The sequence below is a fragment of the Falco rusticolus genome, chromosome 8 (genome assembly GCF_015220075.1).
Source record: "Falco rusticolus isolate bFalRus1 chromosome 8, bFalRus1.pri, whole genome shotgun sequence".
Classification (NCBI taxonomy): Eukaryota; Metazoa; Chordata; class Aves; order Falconiformes; family Falconidae; genus Falco; species Falco rusticolus.
This window is the reverse complement of record NC_051194.1, coordinates 11,735,372-11,755,358: the sequence shown is the minus strand read 5'-3', so window position 1 is coordinate 11,755,358 and position 19,987 is coordinate 11,735,372. Positions and strand designations below refer to the sequence as shown.

Here is a 19,987-nt window from a genome sequence, read left to right as displayed (position 1 = left end):
TTGCTGTGTCCTGGAGGCAATTCTGCTGCTGCACAACCCTGGTGTTCATTCTTTCTGCAGCACTTTAATGACTTGTCCTGGTTTGGAGTGTAATGTTCGCCCCTTCCACAACTGCTCCCCATCCTTGTCCCCAAGAGAGGCATGGGACAAGGAGGAACTTCAGTATTTCCCTTTTTGTCTATCTTCCGACTGGTGCCCGCTTCTGTGGGAGTTGTGGTCTGTACTGGGAGCAGCTTTGGGGGTTTGGGCTTCCCCAGCTCCTGACTGTGCTGCCAGATCATCCCAATCCACCCGCCTTTGCCAAGTGACATGGTGGGAGTTGTGGCTGTCAGACCAAGCCACCAAGGAGGCCAGGCCAGCAACCGAGCCTCACCGTGGGAAAGACTGAAGTATTAAATTACTAAATGAAGGGAGGGGAGAAACGGACTGTTTGCAAGGCGGGTGATGCCCCATGTCACCCATGGAGACATTAGCTGGTTTGAGGGAGGTCAGCGGCCTTGCCAGGGCCAGCACTGCTGTGCTTTCCTGGGTGGATTTGTCACTTGGCCGACAACCCAGCTGGCCCCGTCTCTCTGCTGACACTCTTTCTTTTCTTTTTCAGGGAGCCCATTGGAAAGAAGAGGTCTGGTAAGGACTCCTTTCTTCTCTGCTGGTTCCACCAACTCCTCCTTTCACTCACTGTGGTCTCCTGGAGCAGGGCGAGAGCCTGGCCCCATGGCGAGCCAAACCCCTGCTGTGCTCCCCCGTGGGGCTCCCTGACATGGCATGCCCCCTCCATCCACCCAGGATTTCACTGCAGCCTCCAAGTCCCATTCCCGTGTCCCCTGTGCCTCCCGTGGTGCTCCCACGGCGCTGGCCTCCCCATTCACTCATTCATCGACTTGTTGCCACTTGAGTTCATTTCCCTCCCCACCTCATGCCTTGTCTCCCGTTGTTTGTTCCTCCATCAGGGTTTATCCAGAGAACGGCCTCTTTCCTGCAGAGAGGTAGTAACAGCTGCTCACTACCCGGCCCTTGCTCTTGCTTTGCCTTTCACCGGGGGGACACCTGCTCGGGCTGGGCGGGCAAGCCCCTTGCAAGAAGCTGTCACGTCCCCCGTAGCTTTCTGTGGTGGCTGGTGAACATGGGGCGGTAGTGGAGAGGAGGTGCGGCGGGCTGGGACTGGCGCTTGGCTGGCGATGCAGCTCCACGTGCAGGGGCTGTGTCACTGTGGTCTTGGTCTCGGGTGAAGGGCAGGGCTTGGGCTGCAGCCAGGAGGATGGGGAGACAAAAATTCCCAAGTCTGGAGGAGGGTCTGAGCTGTGTCGTGGTCAGCGTGAGGTTGAAAGTCTCCTGATGCAGCAGTGCGTTCTGCTTTGTGGTTGCGCTGGCTGGGGGCCTTTGGGTTGACTGTTGTGTCTGGGATGCTCTACCCCTGCTCCTCAAGAGAGGGCAACATCTCTAAAAGACCTCCTAGTTGGTGTGTTTTATCGGTTATCTGAGCTTCTCAGAAAGAGGAGGAGGTAAGTGAGAGGAGGGGAAGAGCCTTCAGTCTGTGGATTGAGGAGGGCATCTTTTGGCTACTGGAGTTGCAGAAGTTATAAAAATAGCACAGCGGTCTTTGGGAAGGAAGGTCTGAGCCTTGGCTGGATGGAGATTCTGCTGAAATAGGTTGTGGAAAGGGCTTTGGCCAGAGAGTTGGCACTGCCATGAGCTTCATAAGCAAATACACTTGCAGGTGAGTGGGTTCCTCTTGGAGGAGGGAGAAAAAGGGTACAGGGGAGACTCAAAGATGTGATTCCAATTTCTTTCCCACTGGAGCGTGTCATCCCTCCCTCAGGAACCGATGGTGTCCCAGCATCTTAACTGAAACTAGCTGTAGAATGCATATGGAAAGCTCGGGTGATGTCTGCTGGAACGGTGGCTCCTGGTTTTGGTCTGGTCTCATGGACAGGTCATAAGAGGGTGCTCTCCTGATTGATAAGCAGGGGTTTACCAGTAAGGTTAAAACCTGTGGACAACATTTTCTCCTCAAAGTCTGACTGCTGCAGGGTGTGTTTGTCAAAGCTGGACCTTGGTAAGGTCATTTTATAGCTCTCGTGAGCCATTTGCAAGTGCAGACTGCGGGTTTTGTACTAGCTTTCTTGTGCTGAGCGGTGGGTCTTCAGCTAGCTTTGGAGGCAGAGAGAAGCATCTGGCTGTGGGCAGGGACAAAACTGCAGGTTTTTTTTCCTTCGCCTCTCTTTTGATAAAACAGAGGTAAAATAAAGATACAATCTCCTTCATCTTGAAAACTTCTTTTGTGTGCTGGCTCAGCAGGAACACTTGGTGAGTCAGGGAAGGGTGTTACGTTTCCCTATGAGATCAGTGTGTGTTTAGATCACTTTGAATCCAGTCCACTTACAACAGATGAGAGACAAGAAGGCCTCTCTGGGGTTGAGAAGAAGAGGAAGAATATTTCTGACGCATAACTTAGTTTTTTGAGGGCAGTGTTCGATTTAAGGATGCTGGCTCTTAGAGAAGCAGGAGCTTTCCTCCTGCTTGCGTACACAGCTTCGTCCTGCCTTCCCACTGCAGGCTATGGGCAGCTTCACTCTGCCATCCTGTTGGCGTGGCCGGTTTCTTAAGTGACCCCAGGATGTTGCTGAGGTCGAAGAGAAAACACTGTTTTGAAATGGGATTTAAGCAAACTCTGGGATGCGAAGGGGGTTAAAGTGCTGCCTGCCTTCAGCCTCCTGCGGTGACCGAGACACTCGAGTGAAGTTTGCTGTTGTGAGGAGGGCCCAGTGTAAGTGAGCGCTGGAAATAAAATCTGCTTCCTCTGCTTAGTTTTCCTACCAGTATTTGTAATCCCACATGTCTGCGAGCCTTAGGCATGGGCCCAGGCTCCATACAGCCTGCAGCTCGACGGCAGGTGGGTTGTTCCCCAGACTCTGGGACTCTGAAGACTGACTTGGCCACTGATTTAGGTATGTCTAGAAGCAGTTGTTCTGTCAGTCCCCCAGACCGTTTTGGATATTTCTATTATCTCTTCCTCTTGCAGTTCAACAGAAAGCATAGGTGGAGAGTCACGGGCTCATTGCAGCACTGAGTTAGCGCGGAAGAAGCTGAAACTGTCTCCAGAGTTTATATTTGGGTGGAGCAGCCCAAGGAGGCTAGGAGGGAGCTCGAATATCCCCGTCAGTTTTATTTCTGATGCTCTTTTGCATGGCCGTGATTTTTTTGCTGTGCTATGTAATGTGCCTGCAGTGGCGCAGAGACCCCAAACCACAGTATTCAGTACAGTGAGAGACAGGGGAGACAGCTCTCATATCACACAGCAGCCACAGGGGGACCTTTGCAAGCGGTATTTCCATGTGATTATTTTCCAGTTCTGGAGAAATCCCTGGAGAGATGGGAGGGGTTGCAAAGAGTGCAGTGCAGCATCTAGTGCCCGTTTCATGTGAGAGAAGGAAGAAAATCACTTTTGCAGTACTGATCTTTACAAAATCATCAGGTCTGGGAAAAGAGGGGCTGTCCTGAGAGCACTGGGTCTGATTAGCACGGGCCACAAAACTGGAGGAAGAAACTTCATCCAAAGTATGACATTTTTGGAAGATGCATTAGGCAAAGACTGGAGTGTACAACAAGGGCAGGCTTCAAAAACAAATACCTGTGCCCCCTTATTTCAGTTCTGAGCTCTATGTTTCAATCTGAAGGCACCGATGTCCAAGCCCCATAAGAAAGTTCTCGCTTTTGGCACTGATACTGCGACGCCAGAAGTTGGAAAGGCTGGAAATGTTGCAAGCGACCCCATATCTGTGACTTTTCCTACTGGTTTTGTACATCTCAACACTGGGTGAGTGGCCAAGTTCCCGCTCAAGCAAAAGCTGCAAAGATTGATGGACTGACCCATATGTGATATGTCTTGAGAGCAGGGTCACGGTGCTGAGCAGTCCTTGGGCTGGCAGCTGGGATGAGCACTGCCTTGGGGCAGCTTCTGCCTGGCCCTGTCTGCAGAGCTGAGTGCATCTCCCCAACGACCTTCCTGCATCCACGGCAAGCATCATCTCTGCAAGTTCAGTCCAAGGACCTCAGTGGTCTCTTGACTCGATGCCCATCCCTTCTCTAAGCCACGGTTTGTCTCAGCTCACAGGTGAGGGGTGTTCCGGATATACAGTCTGTGCTCCTGCCTACAGCTGTCTGCAGAACTCACTCTTTTGTGGGCTCTGGACTGTACTGATGCTTCCTCCCCTCCACAGCTGCAGAGCTTTGGTACTGTGTCTCATCTTAGATGGTAAGGTTTACACCATTGCTATTTTTAAGACCTAAGTCTGCCCATACATAGGATGTTTTGTTGTTCAGTGTGTGTTTTTGTGGTTAAGGACGATTATGCCGGGTGAAGATGCTCCTGAAATTAACTCCTACTTCTTCCTCCAAGCTCAGTTTACCACTTCTGTTGTTGGTTTAATAGGTACATTGGAGGATCCAGAATTGCCTGTTGAATCTACAAATAGCCTCAGAGCAATGGCTGTAATTATAGTGAGGGAGGCAGAAAGGAGAGTACTTCTCTCTTCCTATAGCTGTTGTTGTTCTCTTGGGGGCTGGGTAGATCCCTGATCGCTTTAAGCACAAACCTTTAATTGAGCTAGTAGAACAGGTAGCCCTAGCATCCCCCATTCACTTTAGAGCGCTATTTTTAATCCTGTCTGGTGCCCCACCTCTGGGTTTTGGCGTGGAGGAAGCTTTCATTAGTGGTAACAGATCCTCTGCGCTTGGCCAGCTCACCTGGAGCTCTGCAGGGTGCTGTTTATAGCAGAGTAACACGGACAATTTGCCTCCTCTTCTCTTAAATAAGACTGTCCTGAAGATACATTGTTCATTTACGTCTTCTTGTGGTCTTTCTTTCTCAGAACCAGTTTGAGAGCTTGTGACCTTGTGCACAGGAGAACTTCTCTGTGAGGCAGCAGAACTTCCTAGGATTGCTGAAGGACCTGCTAGGTCTTATCCGTCTCTACTCATACCCTTTCAGGATGAGTATGCCACCCTAGGTTTCCTCTGGGGGAATCTATGCCCTGCCATAGGATCCTCCACAGGAAAGATGTTTTGTCAGGCTGAGACCTCTCGTGTTGGGCGAGCCACTGGAGCCTTTTGCGGTGTAGGTGCACTTGCCCATAGAAACTTGTTCCTGGTAACAGTCTGAATTTTTTTGCCACATTTCACCTAACCGTCCCAAGGCACTACCACTCTCTGTGTAGTTTCACACCCTCGAGAGACTGGGAGGTGATTGTCCCATGTATCTGCCGTGTCGTAGCAGCTGGAGGGCTGGGCCAGATGTGATTTCTGCCCCAGCCCAAAACTTGAGGCTCCCTGCTCAGAGTACATGCACAGCCCCTGTAAATATGGCTTAACACTCCTGATCAGGGGTGTGATTCTTTTGTATCACTCATGCTATAGTAATTAACACTCTCCTATTTCCAAAGCACTTGGCAAATATTAATTAATTCTTACCGCAGCTGGGGAGAACAGGGTAAGGTAATTGTGTCTTCATCTGACAGGTTGTGAAGCTGCAAGGAAAAGAGTTGGACAGGGGGCCAGAGCCAGGGCTGGGGGTGGAGGGGAGGCACGGGCAGGATTTTCTGACACCTTTTTCCTTCTTGGATGTTTTTGGAGGCAGATGAGCAAGTGCTGCTGGTGCTGGGGGTAACCGAACGCCTTGCAGCTGGTGATGGGAGGCTGAGCCCAGGCAAACGCCTGGCTCGGTGGTGCTGAGCGAGCTGGGCTCAGCACTGAGTACCCGCAGCGCTTGCTCGCGTGAGCCTGCAAAGCCCTGGCTCACTTCACGGTCTCCCCCGCACACAGCAAGCCCCTGTGCACGTGCGGGAAGAGGGTCGCTTTGCTGGGCGTACAGGGATGTGCTTGGGGCCACGTTCCTAAAGCAGTGACAGGTGCGAGTGGAAGCCCCTGTCGCAGTGCCCCATAGCAAGCCACGCCAAGCAGGGCGTGCATCTGTACCCAAGGCACTCTCCTGAAGGAAAACGTGCCTGCAAAATACAAGCCAGCCTTGCGGTGCTGTGCCCAGCCGCTGTCCCCTGGCAGAGCAGGGGCTGGTGACATGCCCGGCTGTCCCCTGGCCTTAGCCCACAGTGCCACCTGCAGCCTGCCCAGCCCCGTGCCACCAGCGCCCGGCCACCCCGGCCCTCCCCCGGGTGTCAGGCCTCTTTCTGGCCAAAGGAGAGCTTTCGTCTGCTCCTCCTTGGGGTATATTTTTCTTTTCTGACATGAAATTGGGATCTCCAGCAGGAGGAGCGGAGCAGAGTTAGTGGAGCAAATAGCAGAGAGAGCAAACGGCACTGGTGACTTGTGAGGAGGGGCTGGAATACCTGCGGGCACCCCCCTGATGGCAGGGGGATGCTGCTCTGTCCTGCAAACACCCCTCCACCTGGGTGTCCAAGCTCTTTAGCCAGGACCAGCAAACCCACTGCAGGTTGTGTGTATTGAGTTGCTGCCTGAGCTGGTCTGTGCCTTGGGGTAGCTGATGGCAGTGCACAGGAGAGCCCCTCGCTCCCCCACAGCAGGGACCAGGTGTGCATCTGCGGTGGTGCTGGGGTTGCTTGGTCGGCTCTGTGAGCAGGAAGGTGGGTAGCAAGTGAAAGGTCTCACCTGGCTGTACCCATCTCACCTGGCTGCTGGTTTGGTCTCTCTCCTCCTCACTCTGCCCGAGTCTCTGGCTCACGTCTTTCACGCTGGGGTCCCCAGGGTTTCCTGGAGCTGTTCGCAGGCCAGCAGGTGCTTGGGAGTGGTGGCCCGTGCTCTTGGGAGCTGGTGCTGACCCTGGCACATGGGTCGGTTCTTGTCCCCACTGTGCAGGAGCTGACTCTGCGTCGGTCGACCCCTTGGTGCTGGAGCAGTATGTCGTGGTGGCGGACTACCAGAAGCAGGAGAGCTCCGAGATCAGCTTGTGCGTGGGCCAGTTGGTGGATATCATTGAGAAGAACGAATCAGGTACCGAGAGTTTGGCTTGGCAGAGGGCTTCAGGTCTACTCTGCGTTACAGAGCAGGGCAGGAATAGCAATCCTGTATTGTCAGTGTTTTCCTAATAGGACCTTAAGCAAAGCAACCTCTAGGCACCTCACAGGGATGCCCTTGGATGTTATGCTGAGGTGGGATGTGGAGGAAGCAGCGTCAGTCTGCAGGCTGTCTGTATGAGCGTGGACAAGACTTCAGGACTGTCTCTAAAGGAAGGGTCTGATTACCCGTGTGCTGAGCGCCAGGCGCCGTCCATCTTTTACACTCTTCACTTTATGCTTCTTCATGCTGAAAAACTTGGCTGATGGGTCCCGAGGACAAAAGCCAAGCTTTTCGGAGGTGGCAAGCTTGTTTTATTGACAGAGAGGGACACTCTCATGGTGCCCATGAAAGCCCCCATTGTACATTCACGATTCCTGCATCCGAACACAATGAAGCACCCGGCTGTGGAGCAGAGCAGGCAGCCGAGATATTCACTTGCTTCAAAACTTAAACTTGCTCTTAATGTTTGCCAAAGGATCGAGTCATGTCATGGGCCCAGCTTCTGCAGTTTGTTGAAAAGCAGAATTTATTCCCTGAAGTTAAAAGAAGTTGCTTAGCTGGGGGGTTGAAGACCAGTAGTGAAAATAGATTTTTAAATTCTGGAAAGCTGGTCCTCAGAGGATTAGTTGCACCAGGGGCTATGTTTGAGAATGAGGAGAGTAAAAGCAACCCCGAAGGAAGCGAAACCTATTAGCACAGCCAATTCAAAAGCTATGGCAAATAATTTATTTATCAAATGTCAGCCCTGGTTTTCCCTTCCATGCAGGTAGCTGCTGATTCCCTCCCTGACAACCTAGTTGTCTTTCTAAATGGCTCTCCAGTGAGGTTCTGAGGATAATGCTCTGTCTTTATTTCCCCACCCCCCCAAAGACAGAAATAGCTTGTGCTTTAATAACTGAGGATCATGCATTTATTTTGATTGGACACCCAGGGTGGCCCAGAATTGCTTGTGGCCGCTATGGAGCTGGCTAGCTTTCCGCTGGGAGAGCTCATGTTTTAATCCTGCATTTACTCTTAGCTTTTAAAATTCGCTGTTTCCACAAATGTAAAGAAGGCGAGAACGCAGCAGGAGTCAGCTATTGATTTGCAGACAGTGTATTCATCTCTGCTAATTAGCCTGGGCTTCCTGACCCAGACTAAGGGAAAATGAACTATGAAGGGATAAAAAAAGGAAAACAAACATGGTGGCTGGAGCCGTTCAGCTCTCAGAGCCTCTCCCGTTTTTCATGTAGGGGGAACTGTACATTTAGATATCATTCAGGTGTGATTCTCCGCGCTGCTGTCCGCGCTCCCTTTCAGATAGCGCTTGGCTTTGTTGCTTTGGGGTCACCCCAGCTTCCTCTCTAGGCAGCAAGGAGGGGAAAAGCCCCCCAGATTTATGGTTTGGAGGGAGGCTTTGGCTGGTGGAAGCCCTTGGCTGAGCCACCTGCTGGTTTTTTTTCTCAGGCTGGTGGTTTGTGAGCACATCAGAGGAGCAAGGCTGGGTGCCAGCGACCTGCCTGGAGGCTCAGGATGGCGTCCAGGATGAGTTCTCAATGCAGCCCGATGAAGGTAAGAGGCTGCTGGAGACACCTGTCCCAGCTTCTTCCTGCTGGACTGCACTGAGCTGCTGGCAGGACCGCACAGCCCTCCCTGAGTTAGGCAGGGCACAAGCCCAGGGAAGGACAAACCCACCCGTGCTGTTCAGTCATGTCTGTCTGCAATGGTCCTGCTTGCCCAGTGCCCTGCTCCAGCGCTGCAGCTGGCGGTGTAACTGCTGGCCTTTCTGCTCCCCCACAGAGGGGCTGAAGGTGCCACCTCCAGGGAATGCTCAGTTCTGCCATCCCAGTGCCTCCTTTAGGCCCCAGGCAGCTGTTTTACCTGCACTGGAGGAGGAGCAAAGCTCAAGTCCTAGGGCAAGTCATGTGTTTTCTAAATCCGTGCAAAATGAAAGAGCACGCATGAGTTCCCGTTACGAGAAATGCAAGGTTGCAACCTCTGCTTAGAGCAAATCTGAAGCACCCCTGGAGGACACATCCTCCCTTTGACCACTGTATGCTCAAAGCAGTGCTGTTGCTGGCTCGGCCCCTCTGGGGAGATGGAGGTGGGAGGGGGGCTCAGACCAGGGAGGGTCCCCGGAGGGCTCCAGGTGAGTACAGTCTGTGCCCCTCGCTGGTGTCAGCCCTGTCTCCTCTTGGACCTGAAGTGCCACCTCCTTACATCCTTTCTTGTCCTTCTCCTGCTTCCCCAACATGCTCTTCCCAGTCCCATGGAGATACTGGTCTCTGCCCAGGCACGTTGGCCGCCGTCGGACTCTTGGGGACTTATACACCAGTGGATGGGGTCAAGGTGGACTTCATAGAGACTTGTTTGGCTGCCCATGTTTTGTGCTTGGAGCCTTGTCTGCATGTCTACTTTGCATGTGGTGAACCATGCTTGTGTCAGGCCTCAGTGTGTGCCATACGTGCTCCTTCACCATCCCTTAGGGCCGCTCATGTCCACACTCTTCCCTCTCGTCAGCTGTTCCTTCTTACTTTTTGAGGCTTGTTTTGGGTACAGAAGCTGGAGTTTCTGCTTTCCCCTGACACATGTATACAGACTTCTTGCAACTGCTGCCTTAGTTCCTGTAAGAGTAACTCCCCTGAGCCATGGCCCTGGGGTTGGTGCCTCAGATGGGGTCAGCAGGAGAAAGAGCCAGCTTGGTTTTGCTGGATGTGACAGGACATTTTCTCCTTTGACTCATTTGCATGAAGGGGGTGGGAAATCGGGCCCTTGAGGGGCTGTGCTCCTCCAAGAAGATAAATCCAGGAAACCTGCGTGGTAGGGATGTATGAATGTCCAGAGGTGTGGGGTTTGGACATAGATTTTTCCTAAAATGGCTTTCACCTTACTGTGGCACTGCTTAAGCACAGGCAATTGCTTTCCTGGATTTCTTCCAGAGGAGACAGGACAAGGTGAGGCAGAGGGGTGGATGGATGGATCTGTTTTGTCCAACATGTTGTCCGCATGGCTGTTAGGATGTTTCCCTTCCACTTGAAGGGAAGAGCATCCATGTCCCTGCTTACAGTCATTTGGTCTAGTGGACAGGACGTCAGACTCTTCTCCAGGCTCACCATGTGGTTTTGACCAATGTCTTGGAGGGACTCAGCTGTGCGTGAGAGCACGTCTGTATGTGTGGGGTTACTCCCTGACTGCCTGTGGGATTTGTCTCCCTGTATAGAGGACAGTTCTTCAGAGGCTCAGAGAAAGAAATTTGAACTGAAAAGGATCCATCAAAGAGCTTCTGTGGAGAGCAGGTGAAAGGAGAGCTGTCATATAACAGATAGTCTCTGGTCCTAAGGGAGATGAGGAACTGGTTTAGACAACTTCTCCTTCAGCCAACTAGCTCACCAAAGTTTACATTTCAAAATGCAGCTGCGTTTGTTTTGAAATACATTTCACTGGCATTTCTCTTCTGAATGGTTGTGTATCTCTGTGTGTTTGCACCTGTATTACAAGAACTATCATTTGTATAAAGCTATTGTTCAACTGAGTCCAGGTTTCCATAAAACAATATCTCTGTGAAACTGCACTTTCTTTCCGACAGAGGAGAAGTACACTGTTATTTACCCATATACTGCACGAGACCAGGATGAAATGAACCTGGACAAAGGGGCTGTGGTGGAGGTGATCCAGAAGAACCTGGAGGGCTGGTGGAAAATCAGGTACTGTCCCTACCTCTTGCTCTTCCCTGACACACAGCTGGGGGCTGTGCAAAGCAGAGACCCAATGTGCATGGGATGTACAGTCCGAAGGCAAGTCTAGGGTACTGGGAACGGCAGATTACCAGAACTCGTCTCTCTCTGTCCCATCAAACCAAGGCTAGGGGACACTCAGGCCTTCAGCCAAGCGTAGCTGTGGTTGAACATCTTTAAAATCCCCCGATTTCCTGTGTGGGGAGGTGGACTGCGTCATGGCATCACATGCCCCAGCAGTGCAAAGGAACCAGTATGAGAGCATTAGTGTTACGTTGTGCTGCTGATAGGAAAACCAGCAAGTGTCCCAGAGGCAGGCTGGATCCTCTGGCTGTGTTAGGAGGCTCCTGCAGAGAAGAGCCATTGTCCGGGCCAGGTCTGCTGTGTGCAGGGTGTGCCAAAGACTCCAGGTCATCCTGAGCTGATACTTGTTTTCTGCTGGAAGCTCATTTTCTCTTTTCTGTGGTCTAGCAAATGGCCGGACTTGAGCAGGGTGGGAGCACATGCTGCAGTTTTCTTAACCTTACATTGAACCTGTGGTCTTGGCAGCAGCAAAGCCCCAGAAAAACATCCATTGACTTTTCAAGTGGAGGAGAGCTGCCACAAGAACTCTAAAGGCAATTACAAGCTCAGTAGCCGGTGCCATCTGAGCACAGTGGCTGCAGCCCAGCCAGCGGGGGAGAGTCTCTGACACTGGCACGGGACCCTCCAGCATGGCAGGGAAACTCTGCAGATGTGGTTTTTCAATCGGATCACGGGGCTGGTTTCTCTCCTAAACAGTGCAAATTTAGAGCAAGGAAGGGATCCAGGCTGCTGGCACGCAGGCGGAGGGCTTGTGCTTTCTCCAAAGACCAGGTACATCGATCCTAGCAGCAGCCCTCACGTTTTCCCTTCTGCTTTCCCTGTCAGTGTGTTTTATTCCTGAACCGGTGCCACTGCCGAGGCACAAAGGAAATGGGGCTTTGTGGTGTTCCCAGCCCTTGGTCCACTGGCTGCAGCCAGCTTGCATGGGAGCGTTAGTCATGGCTGGAGCTCTCTAGGTGCCCGTGTGCCACGGAGCATGACACCTGGCAAGCTCTTTTTGCCCAGATCACACGGTACCTTTGGTCAGCATGTGTGTGGAGCTCTGGCTCCAGGTCTGAGGGCTCAACACCACTCGAGTGCAGTGGGTTGCTCCCCCAGGAAGAGCTCGCAGCCCCGGTGCAGCATCAGGGCTCTGCGCAGTGACGCTGCCATTGTTACCACTGCAGGTACCAGGGCCAAGAAGGCTGGGCCCCTGCCTCCTACCTCAAAAAGGGGAATGGAGAGATGTTCTCACAGAAGCTGGGGTCAGGCTCCTCCGCTCATTCATGTGCCTTGGATCTGGATGGCATCTCCCGGCAGCAGGTCCTGGCAAGCCGAGAGAAGGATGGACTCACTGGCCAAAGGGATGGGAGATTTGACAGTCGTCCCCTGCCCAATGCTGATATCCGACGCAGTAAGTGCTGGTCGGGAAGAGGCTGGTGGTGGCTGGGGGATAAGCACAGCCTTTCCTGCAGGCTTTTGGGTGATGTAATGGGGTGTGAGGGAGGCAGAAGGCTTGCAGGTGCTGTGAGTTCTGCAGCAAGGTGTGGAGGTGGCATTGCACGGGCACAGTGCTGCCCAGGGACCTGCTGAGGATCAGCAATGTGATGGGGATCCCTTCCCAGACTGCAGGTTCAGCTAGAGATGCTCTCCTCTCAGAAGCTGGGGCATTTTAATCCCTCTGCAGGCCAGGTCTTCTGGGTTAGGTCTGCAATAAAAAAGCAGTCTCACATGGTCAAAGTGCAAAAAACAAATGGTGCAAAGATGGTTCCTCTTCTAGTGGGATGTCCTTGAAACCTGAGTGAGCCATGCTACTCAGGGTACCAGGCAGACAGGTTCTTCCTTCAGCTTCCTTGCCCCATGGGTCAGGTTTGGTCTTTGCCTTTCTGTTTTCTCTGCTACTTGCCTTTTGTGAACACACGTGAAACCAAAAGCCAGAAACTCAACAGTATCTGAAATTCTTCCTCCACAGAGTCACCAAAGATGAGGCAGAGACCCCCACCTCGCCGAGATCTCACCATAGTAAGTGCCAGCTGATGTAGGAGACCAGCAGTGGCAAGGGAGTCGGAGAGAAGCACTGGAAGGAGCTCTGGTCACTGCTTATTCTTTGCCTGGGATCTTGCCCCTGTACCGTGGGCTCTGCTCTTGGTCAAGGCTGGAGTACGCACGCTGCCTCCCTGCTGACTTAAGACTCCTGTCTTTGCGTGTGGTCTTTAAATGAACTTTTGGCTAGTCTGTCCTACAAGGCTGAGTTGCCAGTGGGAGGCTGCAGAGTGGCTTCGTCCCTCTGGGGAGGGTGACCCTGCTGTCAGCGAGAGCTCTGGCACTGAGCAGTTTCCTGCTCAGCCTGGAAATGGCTTGCTGGTTCGTGTTGGTGAGGATGCTCCATGGGCACAGCTGATCTCTCTGGCCTGGCTGTGCTGGCTTGTGTCTCTGCAGGCTAGTGGGCTGTGTGGATGTTGTGTCACACCTGCTGTAGAAACACGCTGATGGGTTTTCTTTTTTCTTGTCATAGCCACGTGGTTTGAACCTGCCTAAACCTCCTGTCCCCCCTCAAGTGGAAGAGGAATATTACACCATTGCTGACTTCCAGACCACCATCCCTGACGGCATCAGCTTCCAGGCAGGAATGAAAGTAGAGGTGAGACTGTCATCTTCCCTTCTCCCATCTTCACGTCAGGACAGCACTCCTGACTCCCATTGCCCTGGGACCTGTTTCAGGCAGGAGCTTGCTTTCCAGGCAGGGAGGATACGCTCACCACAGTGTTCTGGGTGGAAACCAGGCATGGTGGGGCATATGATTGCCTCCGTGGACTGTTAACAGCCCAGGGGTCGCCTAGCATGGGAGAGAAACCTGTACGAGCTCATGAGACTTTGGAGTCCATGGTGCTCTTGGTGGCCTCCTGTACCCCAAGCGCATGGGTGCTGTGTTGTCTGAGCTAATGGAAATTAAACCCACATCACAAATCAGGGTAGAGATGGTGGCTTTTTTTTTAGTTAGGCCAGGTGTGAAGTTAAAAGCCCTTCCAGAATTGCTTTCCTGGCACACCCGCTTTGCTGGCAAGATCCCTCTTGCAAATGTTATTTTGCTTTTCCAAATATAAGCTGTGCCTCGCCAAGAGGACTTTTTCTGTATGGCTGCCCCAGTCAGTGCCTCCCAGGTCCCAGCCCCACCTCTGGAGCACGCACAGCTGGCGGTGGCTGCTCCGTGCGGTGTCGCTGCGGGTTGCTCGCTCCAACAGTGCCGCGCAGTGGCCATGGCCAGTACCCGGCATCCCGGTACTCGGCATCCCGGTACTCGGCATCCCGGTACCCGGCCGGCATCCCGGTACCCGGCCGGCATCCCTGTCCTGCCTCTGGGGTGGGACGGTGACAGTGCAGCCACAGCTCCTTGATGTGGCTGTGTTGTTCCTTAGTACCGTGACGCACAGGTCCCCTTCCCTGGCAGAGGTTGTTCCCGTGTTTTCCTCCATTAGGATACAAGTCCTGTCATTACTTTTAGCTTTTGGATGGAGAGGCACTGAGGGCACATGCCACCCTGACATCATTTCAGAGACACCCATCATCCCCATTTGTGCAGAGAGGGCTTCTGCATGGAAGTCTGAGTTTTTCATTCCCCTTGGCAGGTTATTGAGAAGAACCTGAGTGGCTGGTGGTACATTCAGATCGAGGAGAAGGAGGGCTGGGCCCCCGCCACCTTCATCGATAAGTACAAGAAAACCAGCAACGCATCCAGGCCGAATTTCCTGGCTCCACTACCAAATGAAATGGCTCAGCTCCGGCTCAGCGACGCCACAGCTGATGGCAGTGCCAACGACGAAGCAACAGGACCGTGCCGTCCTTTGCCGGAGGCTCCTCCAAACGGCACAGACTGTGGTGGGAAGTGGGCCAAGGACTGGAAGGGGAAGGAGGCTCCTGAGAGCAGGGACCTAGCCTTCACCGGTGGCTATGAGGAGATCTCGGACCGTGACACAGAGGAGAAGCCCAGCCTGCCACCCAGGAAGGAATCCATCATTAAATCGGAAGGCGAGTTACTGGAGAGGCAGAGGCCTCCCCCCAAGCCCCCAGGGATGATTTTGCCCATGATCCCACCTAAGCAGTCAGCAGCCCCAAAGGACAGCAAGAAGCCAGAGCTCAAACCAGAGAAGGGCAAACTCTTCCAGCTGAAAAACGAAATGGGACTGGAATGTGGACATAAGGTGTCGGCCAAGGAGGTGAAGAAGCCAAACCTCCGACCCATTGTCAAGCCAACTAAGCCAAAAGCTGAGCCCATGGAGGACAAGCCTGAGCCCATTGCCCAGAATCTGTTCTTGAAGTCAAGACCTCAAATCAGGCCAAAACCTGCTGCAGCCCCCCGCACTGACCCACCTCCAGCTGACGATAAACTGGACATTTGCAGCCTGCGGAGCAAGCTGAGACCTGCAAAGTGCCCAGAGAAGCCCTCCGAGCAGGACACTGCTTCTGGCGAAAGCTCCATCGGTAACGCCGTGGTCTCTTCGGAGGCTTCTGGAAGGTTTCAGGAGCGACCGAGCATGGAAAGCAAACCCCTGCCCAAGCTGGATGGTCACGCCACAAAAGAGGCACTGCCCAAATCTCCCCCAGGCCCAGCAAACACGCCGGGTGGCAGGGAGCCCCCGCCGCAGCGCCCCGTCGTGCCACCTCGCAGACCACCACCCCCCAAGAAAACAGGGGGTCCTGCCTCTGTCCCAGCGGCAGAGCTGAGGGCCCCGGCACGGGAAGCACCTGAAATCAGGTCATCCCCAGTGCCGGGGAGGCCCATGCTGGTTCCCCCAAAAGCCAAGCCCTTCCTCCCTGCCTCCATCCAAGACGAAGCCAAAGTGAAGAGCAGCGTAAGCCCAAAGGCCATATCCAAGGCAGCGGAGAGAGGGGAAGCCAAGGAGAGGACCTCAGCCCCCATCTCCAGTCCGGACATCACCAGGGAAGCTCTCTATGTGGCAGTGGCAGATTTTGAAGGCGATGAGGAGACCAACAGTTTTAAAGAAGGAACTTTGTTTGAAGTTCGTGAGAAGAACAGCAGTGGCTGGTGGTTTTGCAAGGTCCTGACTGGGGGGCCATGCTGGGAGGGCTGGATCCCTTCCAATTACCTACGAAAGAAGCCATAGCCGCTCCTCTGCTTGCACAGCCAGAGGTTCCCTGGTCTCTCACCTGAGTATTTAATTAGCAGATTAATTTATAGTTTTCTGTGAGGCTGGCTTTAAAAAAAAAAAAAAAAAGAAAAAAGAAAAAAAAAAAAAAGAAAAGATAGTAATTGAGATCCCATGCATCCCAGCTGGTGCCCATTGGCAGCAGTGTGGGGGAAGCGGCTCAGCCTCCCCTCCCCACCCATGTGCTCCCACCCACCCGCCTCCCCAGGTCCCCGTCCCCCACCCCGAGCACTTTGCTCCTGTGGCCGTACGGGCAGCCCAGCCATGCAGCCAGAGCTGCTCTGGCCAAGCTTTGTGGCACAGGACAGCTACCGTGGTTCTCCGTGCTGGGGAGATGGACCTTGATAGCCATTATTGCCACCTGTATGGAGGATTAAAAAGAAATACCGCAGTAGCCAGGGAAGTGACGAGTGGCATGGTACTAATGAAGGAAATCTGGCTGCAGGAAAGGATTTGCCTTTGCCTGAGGCCCAGGGTCACTGTCAAGTGTTGTAGGTGACATTGCTGACTCCAGGGGTGTAGCAGAGGCATAGGGAATGTGGCCAAAAGAAGGAATGATTGCTGAGAGCGGGGTCCCTGTAGCTCTGTGTGCATGTGCAGGCACAGGCATTGCGCTCCAGTTAAGGGCGATCCTTGCTCCCCACCATGCATGCCGCGGGACTGCCCCTTGGTCCTTCCCTGTTCTACAAAGACAAGTGTTAACTTCAGAATCCTCCTGGTGGAAAAAAAAAAAATACGGAAAAAGAGATACATACACACATATATATAACAGGTCCTCTCTGTGCTGATCCAGGATGCTATGCAGGCTTCTCCCTCGCAGTATTGCAACCAAACAAGAGGTGTTTTGCTTCGGTAGCTGAAGAATACTATGCAAGGCACAGAGGACCAAAATGACCCCCAAAGCCCTGGAAAGAATGCTTTGCTTTCCTTCCCACACAGACTGCCCTGCCTGTTGGACTAATAGGGGACCACCCGTCCCTGTGACCCACTGAGCTTCCCCAGGCTGGCGGGCAGCAGCCAGGAGGTGGGTCCTTCAGTAGGTGCTGATATTATCAAGTGCAATCCAGAATGTGGGAGTTCAGCTCCTCATCACAACCAGTTGTGAGGCATGTCTGGTGCTCAGGGGCTCCCTGCCTTCTTCGTCACCCCATCTGCCTGTCTTCCTGGTACTTTCATTTCATCCTGCCTGGTGGGCTGTTTGGGGGCCTTCAGATCAAGCAGAGCCTGGGGTTTTTCCGTGCTGACATTCCTGCCTGCCAAACCTAATCTTGCCTACGGTGTTTCTTATCCAAGCAGGAGGATGAATGTGGATGAGCTGTCATTCCCCAGTGCTGCTTTCTTCCCTTCTATACTTGACTGCTTGCAGATTCAGGGCCACGTTTCTCTCTCCAGAAGAGTTTAAATCCAGCACTTCTGTGGGTTTCTTGTTGACCAAGCCCCGTTGCCCTTTCTAGTCTTAATTGCAAGTGCAAGTGCTGCAGCCACAGCTCCGCAGCCACATTGTTTTGCTGCTGAAAACTAGTATAGTTTTCCCTCTAATTTGGGGCTGGCAGAATTGAAGGAGTGTTCTCCACTCCCCCCAGATGCTCGCTTCCCTCTGTGTCCCATGTCTTCTACTGTGGAAACGTGGAATTGAAGATCTCTCTTGTCTGTAAACAGAATGAAAATGGTGGTGCTTCAGGCCAGGGTCGTTCTGGGAGGGTGATGGGGCAGTTTGTCCCAGCCCTGGTTTGATCTGATAGAGAAGTCCTGAGCACCCCACTCCAGCCTCATATCCAGAAGCCCCAAGGTTCATTTTTAGCCATGGGAATTCATGCACCCCAGTCTCTGGCTGATTCCTCACCCTCCCACCTACGGTTTTCTCTGGTGGCACATCAGCCTCTGATCAGGCTGACTCACCTGGGCTGGCAATAAGCAATACTTCTGCCACACACTCCAGTAACAAAGCTCCTTGTGTGGCACATTGCAAGGTGTTGATGTGCTCCCGGGAGAGCTGCAGGGTGGGCTGGGGGAACAATGCTGCCTTGTCTTTGTGTATCTCTTGCTCCAGTAAATCCCTTTTTCTTTGGAAAGGAATGGGGACAGGATGAGTTAAGCCAGAGCTGCCCAGCAGCCAAATCCAACCCTCTCTATATCTGGGGAGGGGGCTGGCCCTGTGTCCCCCATCCACTGGCAGTTTCGCACAGCAGGTGGAAGGGCTGTGTGACCTTTCCCCATGGCACTGTGTCCTGCTCTCACTTTGCTGAATGGCCTTTTGATCTCAGAAGTCTCTCTCCTTTCTCTGTCGCAGAGACCTCGCTGCCCCTGGCTTTCCTCAGAGGGGACAGCGCTATTTCTGTGGCCTCTGTGCTAAATGAGGGCTATTTCTGCTTTCCTCCCAGACTGAACCTCAGAACTGGTAGTGCTTCGTTTTGCTGACACAAGTACTGTATTTGACGCATTGAGCGTGTGACAGGATCACTCCCTTGTTCCCAAAGAGCTTCCAAGAAGGTAGGGTGAGTGCCCAAGTTGGGGGTGGGGTGGTGGTGTCACCCTCATTAGGATGCCGACCCCTGCAGCCTTACCCCTTCCTACAACACTTCTGTCTGCAAAGGGACCGCGGGCTGGGCAGTGGCTCCTGTCGGGAAGATGCTGAGAGCCATTTGGGCTGGCAGGGCTTTGTCCCCCGCATCTGACGTGTCCGCCTGGTTCAGCAGCTGCTCATGCCCTCTGCCAGGCTGCACCTCTTCTCTGTACCTCGCACGTTCAACGCGGCTGAGATCCCCGACTACCTCGTGAGGTGGAGGAGGGCAGCCGGGAGGCTTGGTACCCTGAGCTTGCCCAGAGGCACATCACCCCATCAGCCAGACCAGCCTCCCACCTCGCCCATCACTAGTGCAGCCCTGAGGCTGGGGCTTGCAGCAAGGGGAGGGGGAGCATCGCCATGGCTTGGGGGAGAAGAGCCGGGTGTCGGGGAGGTCCTGCGGCTCGGCACATCCCTGGCAGGCTGGAGGCACCCACTGTGCCCTGCTCCTTCTCGCAGGCTCTCTAAGCCCATCTGTTTGTCCGTGTCTCACTATATTATGTAAGTGTGTATAAATCTACATTACTGGGGGGGTGGGGGGTGGGAAGGGTGGTCAGCGGAAGATAGATGTAGCTGTGTAAATGCCGTATCTATACTTTCACCATTAGGGGGTGGATTATTTTTTTTTTTAATTATTATTATTTGGTGGGGTTTTGTTTTCTTTTTTTTAAGAAATAAAAAGAAACTGCTTGACTGGTTTCAAGCACCCTTGTGAACCCATGTCTGGCTGATGTATGTCTGGGGTGCTGCTCTCCTGCCTGGTACGATGGCAGCTCTGCCCAGGGGTCTGACACACGCTGCTGGTCACTGCAGCATGGAACCAGCAAGGAGCCCTGACCCGCTGAGCTGCACTCCCTCGTGCTGTGGAGGAGCTATCCTCAGGTGAGTGAAACGTTTCTCTGGCCTTGGGCACTTTTGTCTGCTGGGAGGTGAACAGGGTGGTGCAGTGTTGCCTGGCTTGCAGCAAGGGCTGCTGGCTGCAGCATCCCCTGCAACAGGGCTGGGGCAAGTCACGAGGCTCAGACTTTTGACTTAGGGTTCCTGGCCACGAATAGCCCTGCTCCTCCATTGCTGCTGTGCCCCAGTTTGTCTCTTGAGTACCCCACACTGGACACACTGGAGGAGCAGAGTCCAAGTCAGGGCACGTGCGTAGTGACTCTGCACTGTTTGGGCATGGGGTGGGGGGTCCTGTGCCGCTGTGGCTGGGGGTGCTGCTGCTCAATGAATGCTCCCCATGTGGGAGTGTTGCTGTTGCCACCCAGCAGCAGGTGAGTGCGTAACCTGGAGAATTGCACCAGTCTGGCCATGCAGGGCCCGTCCCATCTCCGGCAGCTCCTTGCAGCCAGCATGGTGCCATGCCCTGCCCTCGTGGGCACGCTGCTCCTGGCACTGAGCAATGCCGGCTGCTGCCCAAATCACCAGCACTTGTGTGGCCGTGCCACGGCCGGAGCTGG

The 19,987-nt window shown here is 53.5% G+C and overlaps 1 protein-coding gene across 2 annotated transcripts in view; it reads left to right on the top strand.

Moving 5' to 3' along the window:
* SH3PXD2B (SH3 and PX domains 2B) overlaps window positions 1–19,249 on the top strand; it is a 78,009-nt gene extending 58,760 nt beyond the window's left edge. The window contains exons 6-14 of one of the 2 annotated variants that reach the window (XM_037397543.1): window positions 602–627; window positions 951–986; window positions 6,829–6,963; window positions 8,476–8,580; window positions 10,595–10,712; window positions 11,993–12,219; window positions 12,778–12,827; window positions 13,321–13,446; window positions 14,432–19,249. In XM_037397543.1, coding sequence (XP_037253440.1) covers window positions 602–627; window positions 951–986; window positions 6,829–6,963; window positions 8,476–8,580; window positions 10,595–10,712; window positions 11,993–12,219; window positions 12,778–12,827; window positions 13,321–13,446; window positions 14,432–15,928 — 2,320 coding nt within the window. In that variant the 3' untranslated portion in view covers window positions 15,929–19,249. The remainder of the gene's footprint in view (window positions 1–601; window positions 628–950; window positions 987–6,828; window positions 6,964–8,475; window positions 8,581–10,594; window positions 10,713–11,992; window positions 12,220–12,777; window positions 12,828–13,320; window positions 13,447–14,431) is intronic. The other variant, XM_037397544.1, reaches the window with a different exon arrangement.
* Window positions 19,250–19,987: the final 738 nt, after the last annotated feature.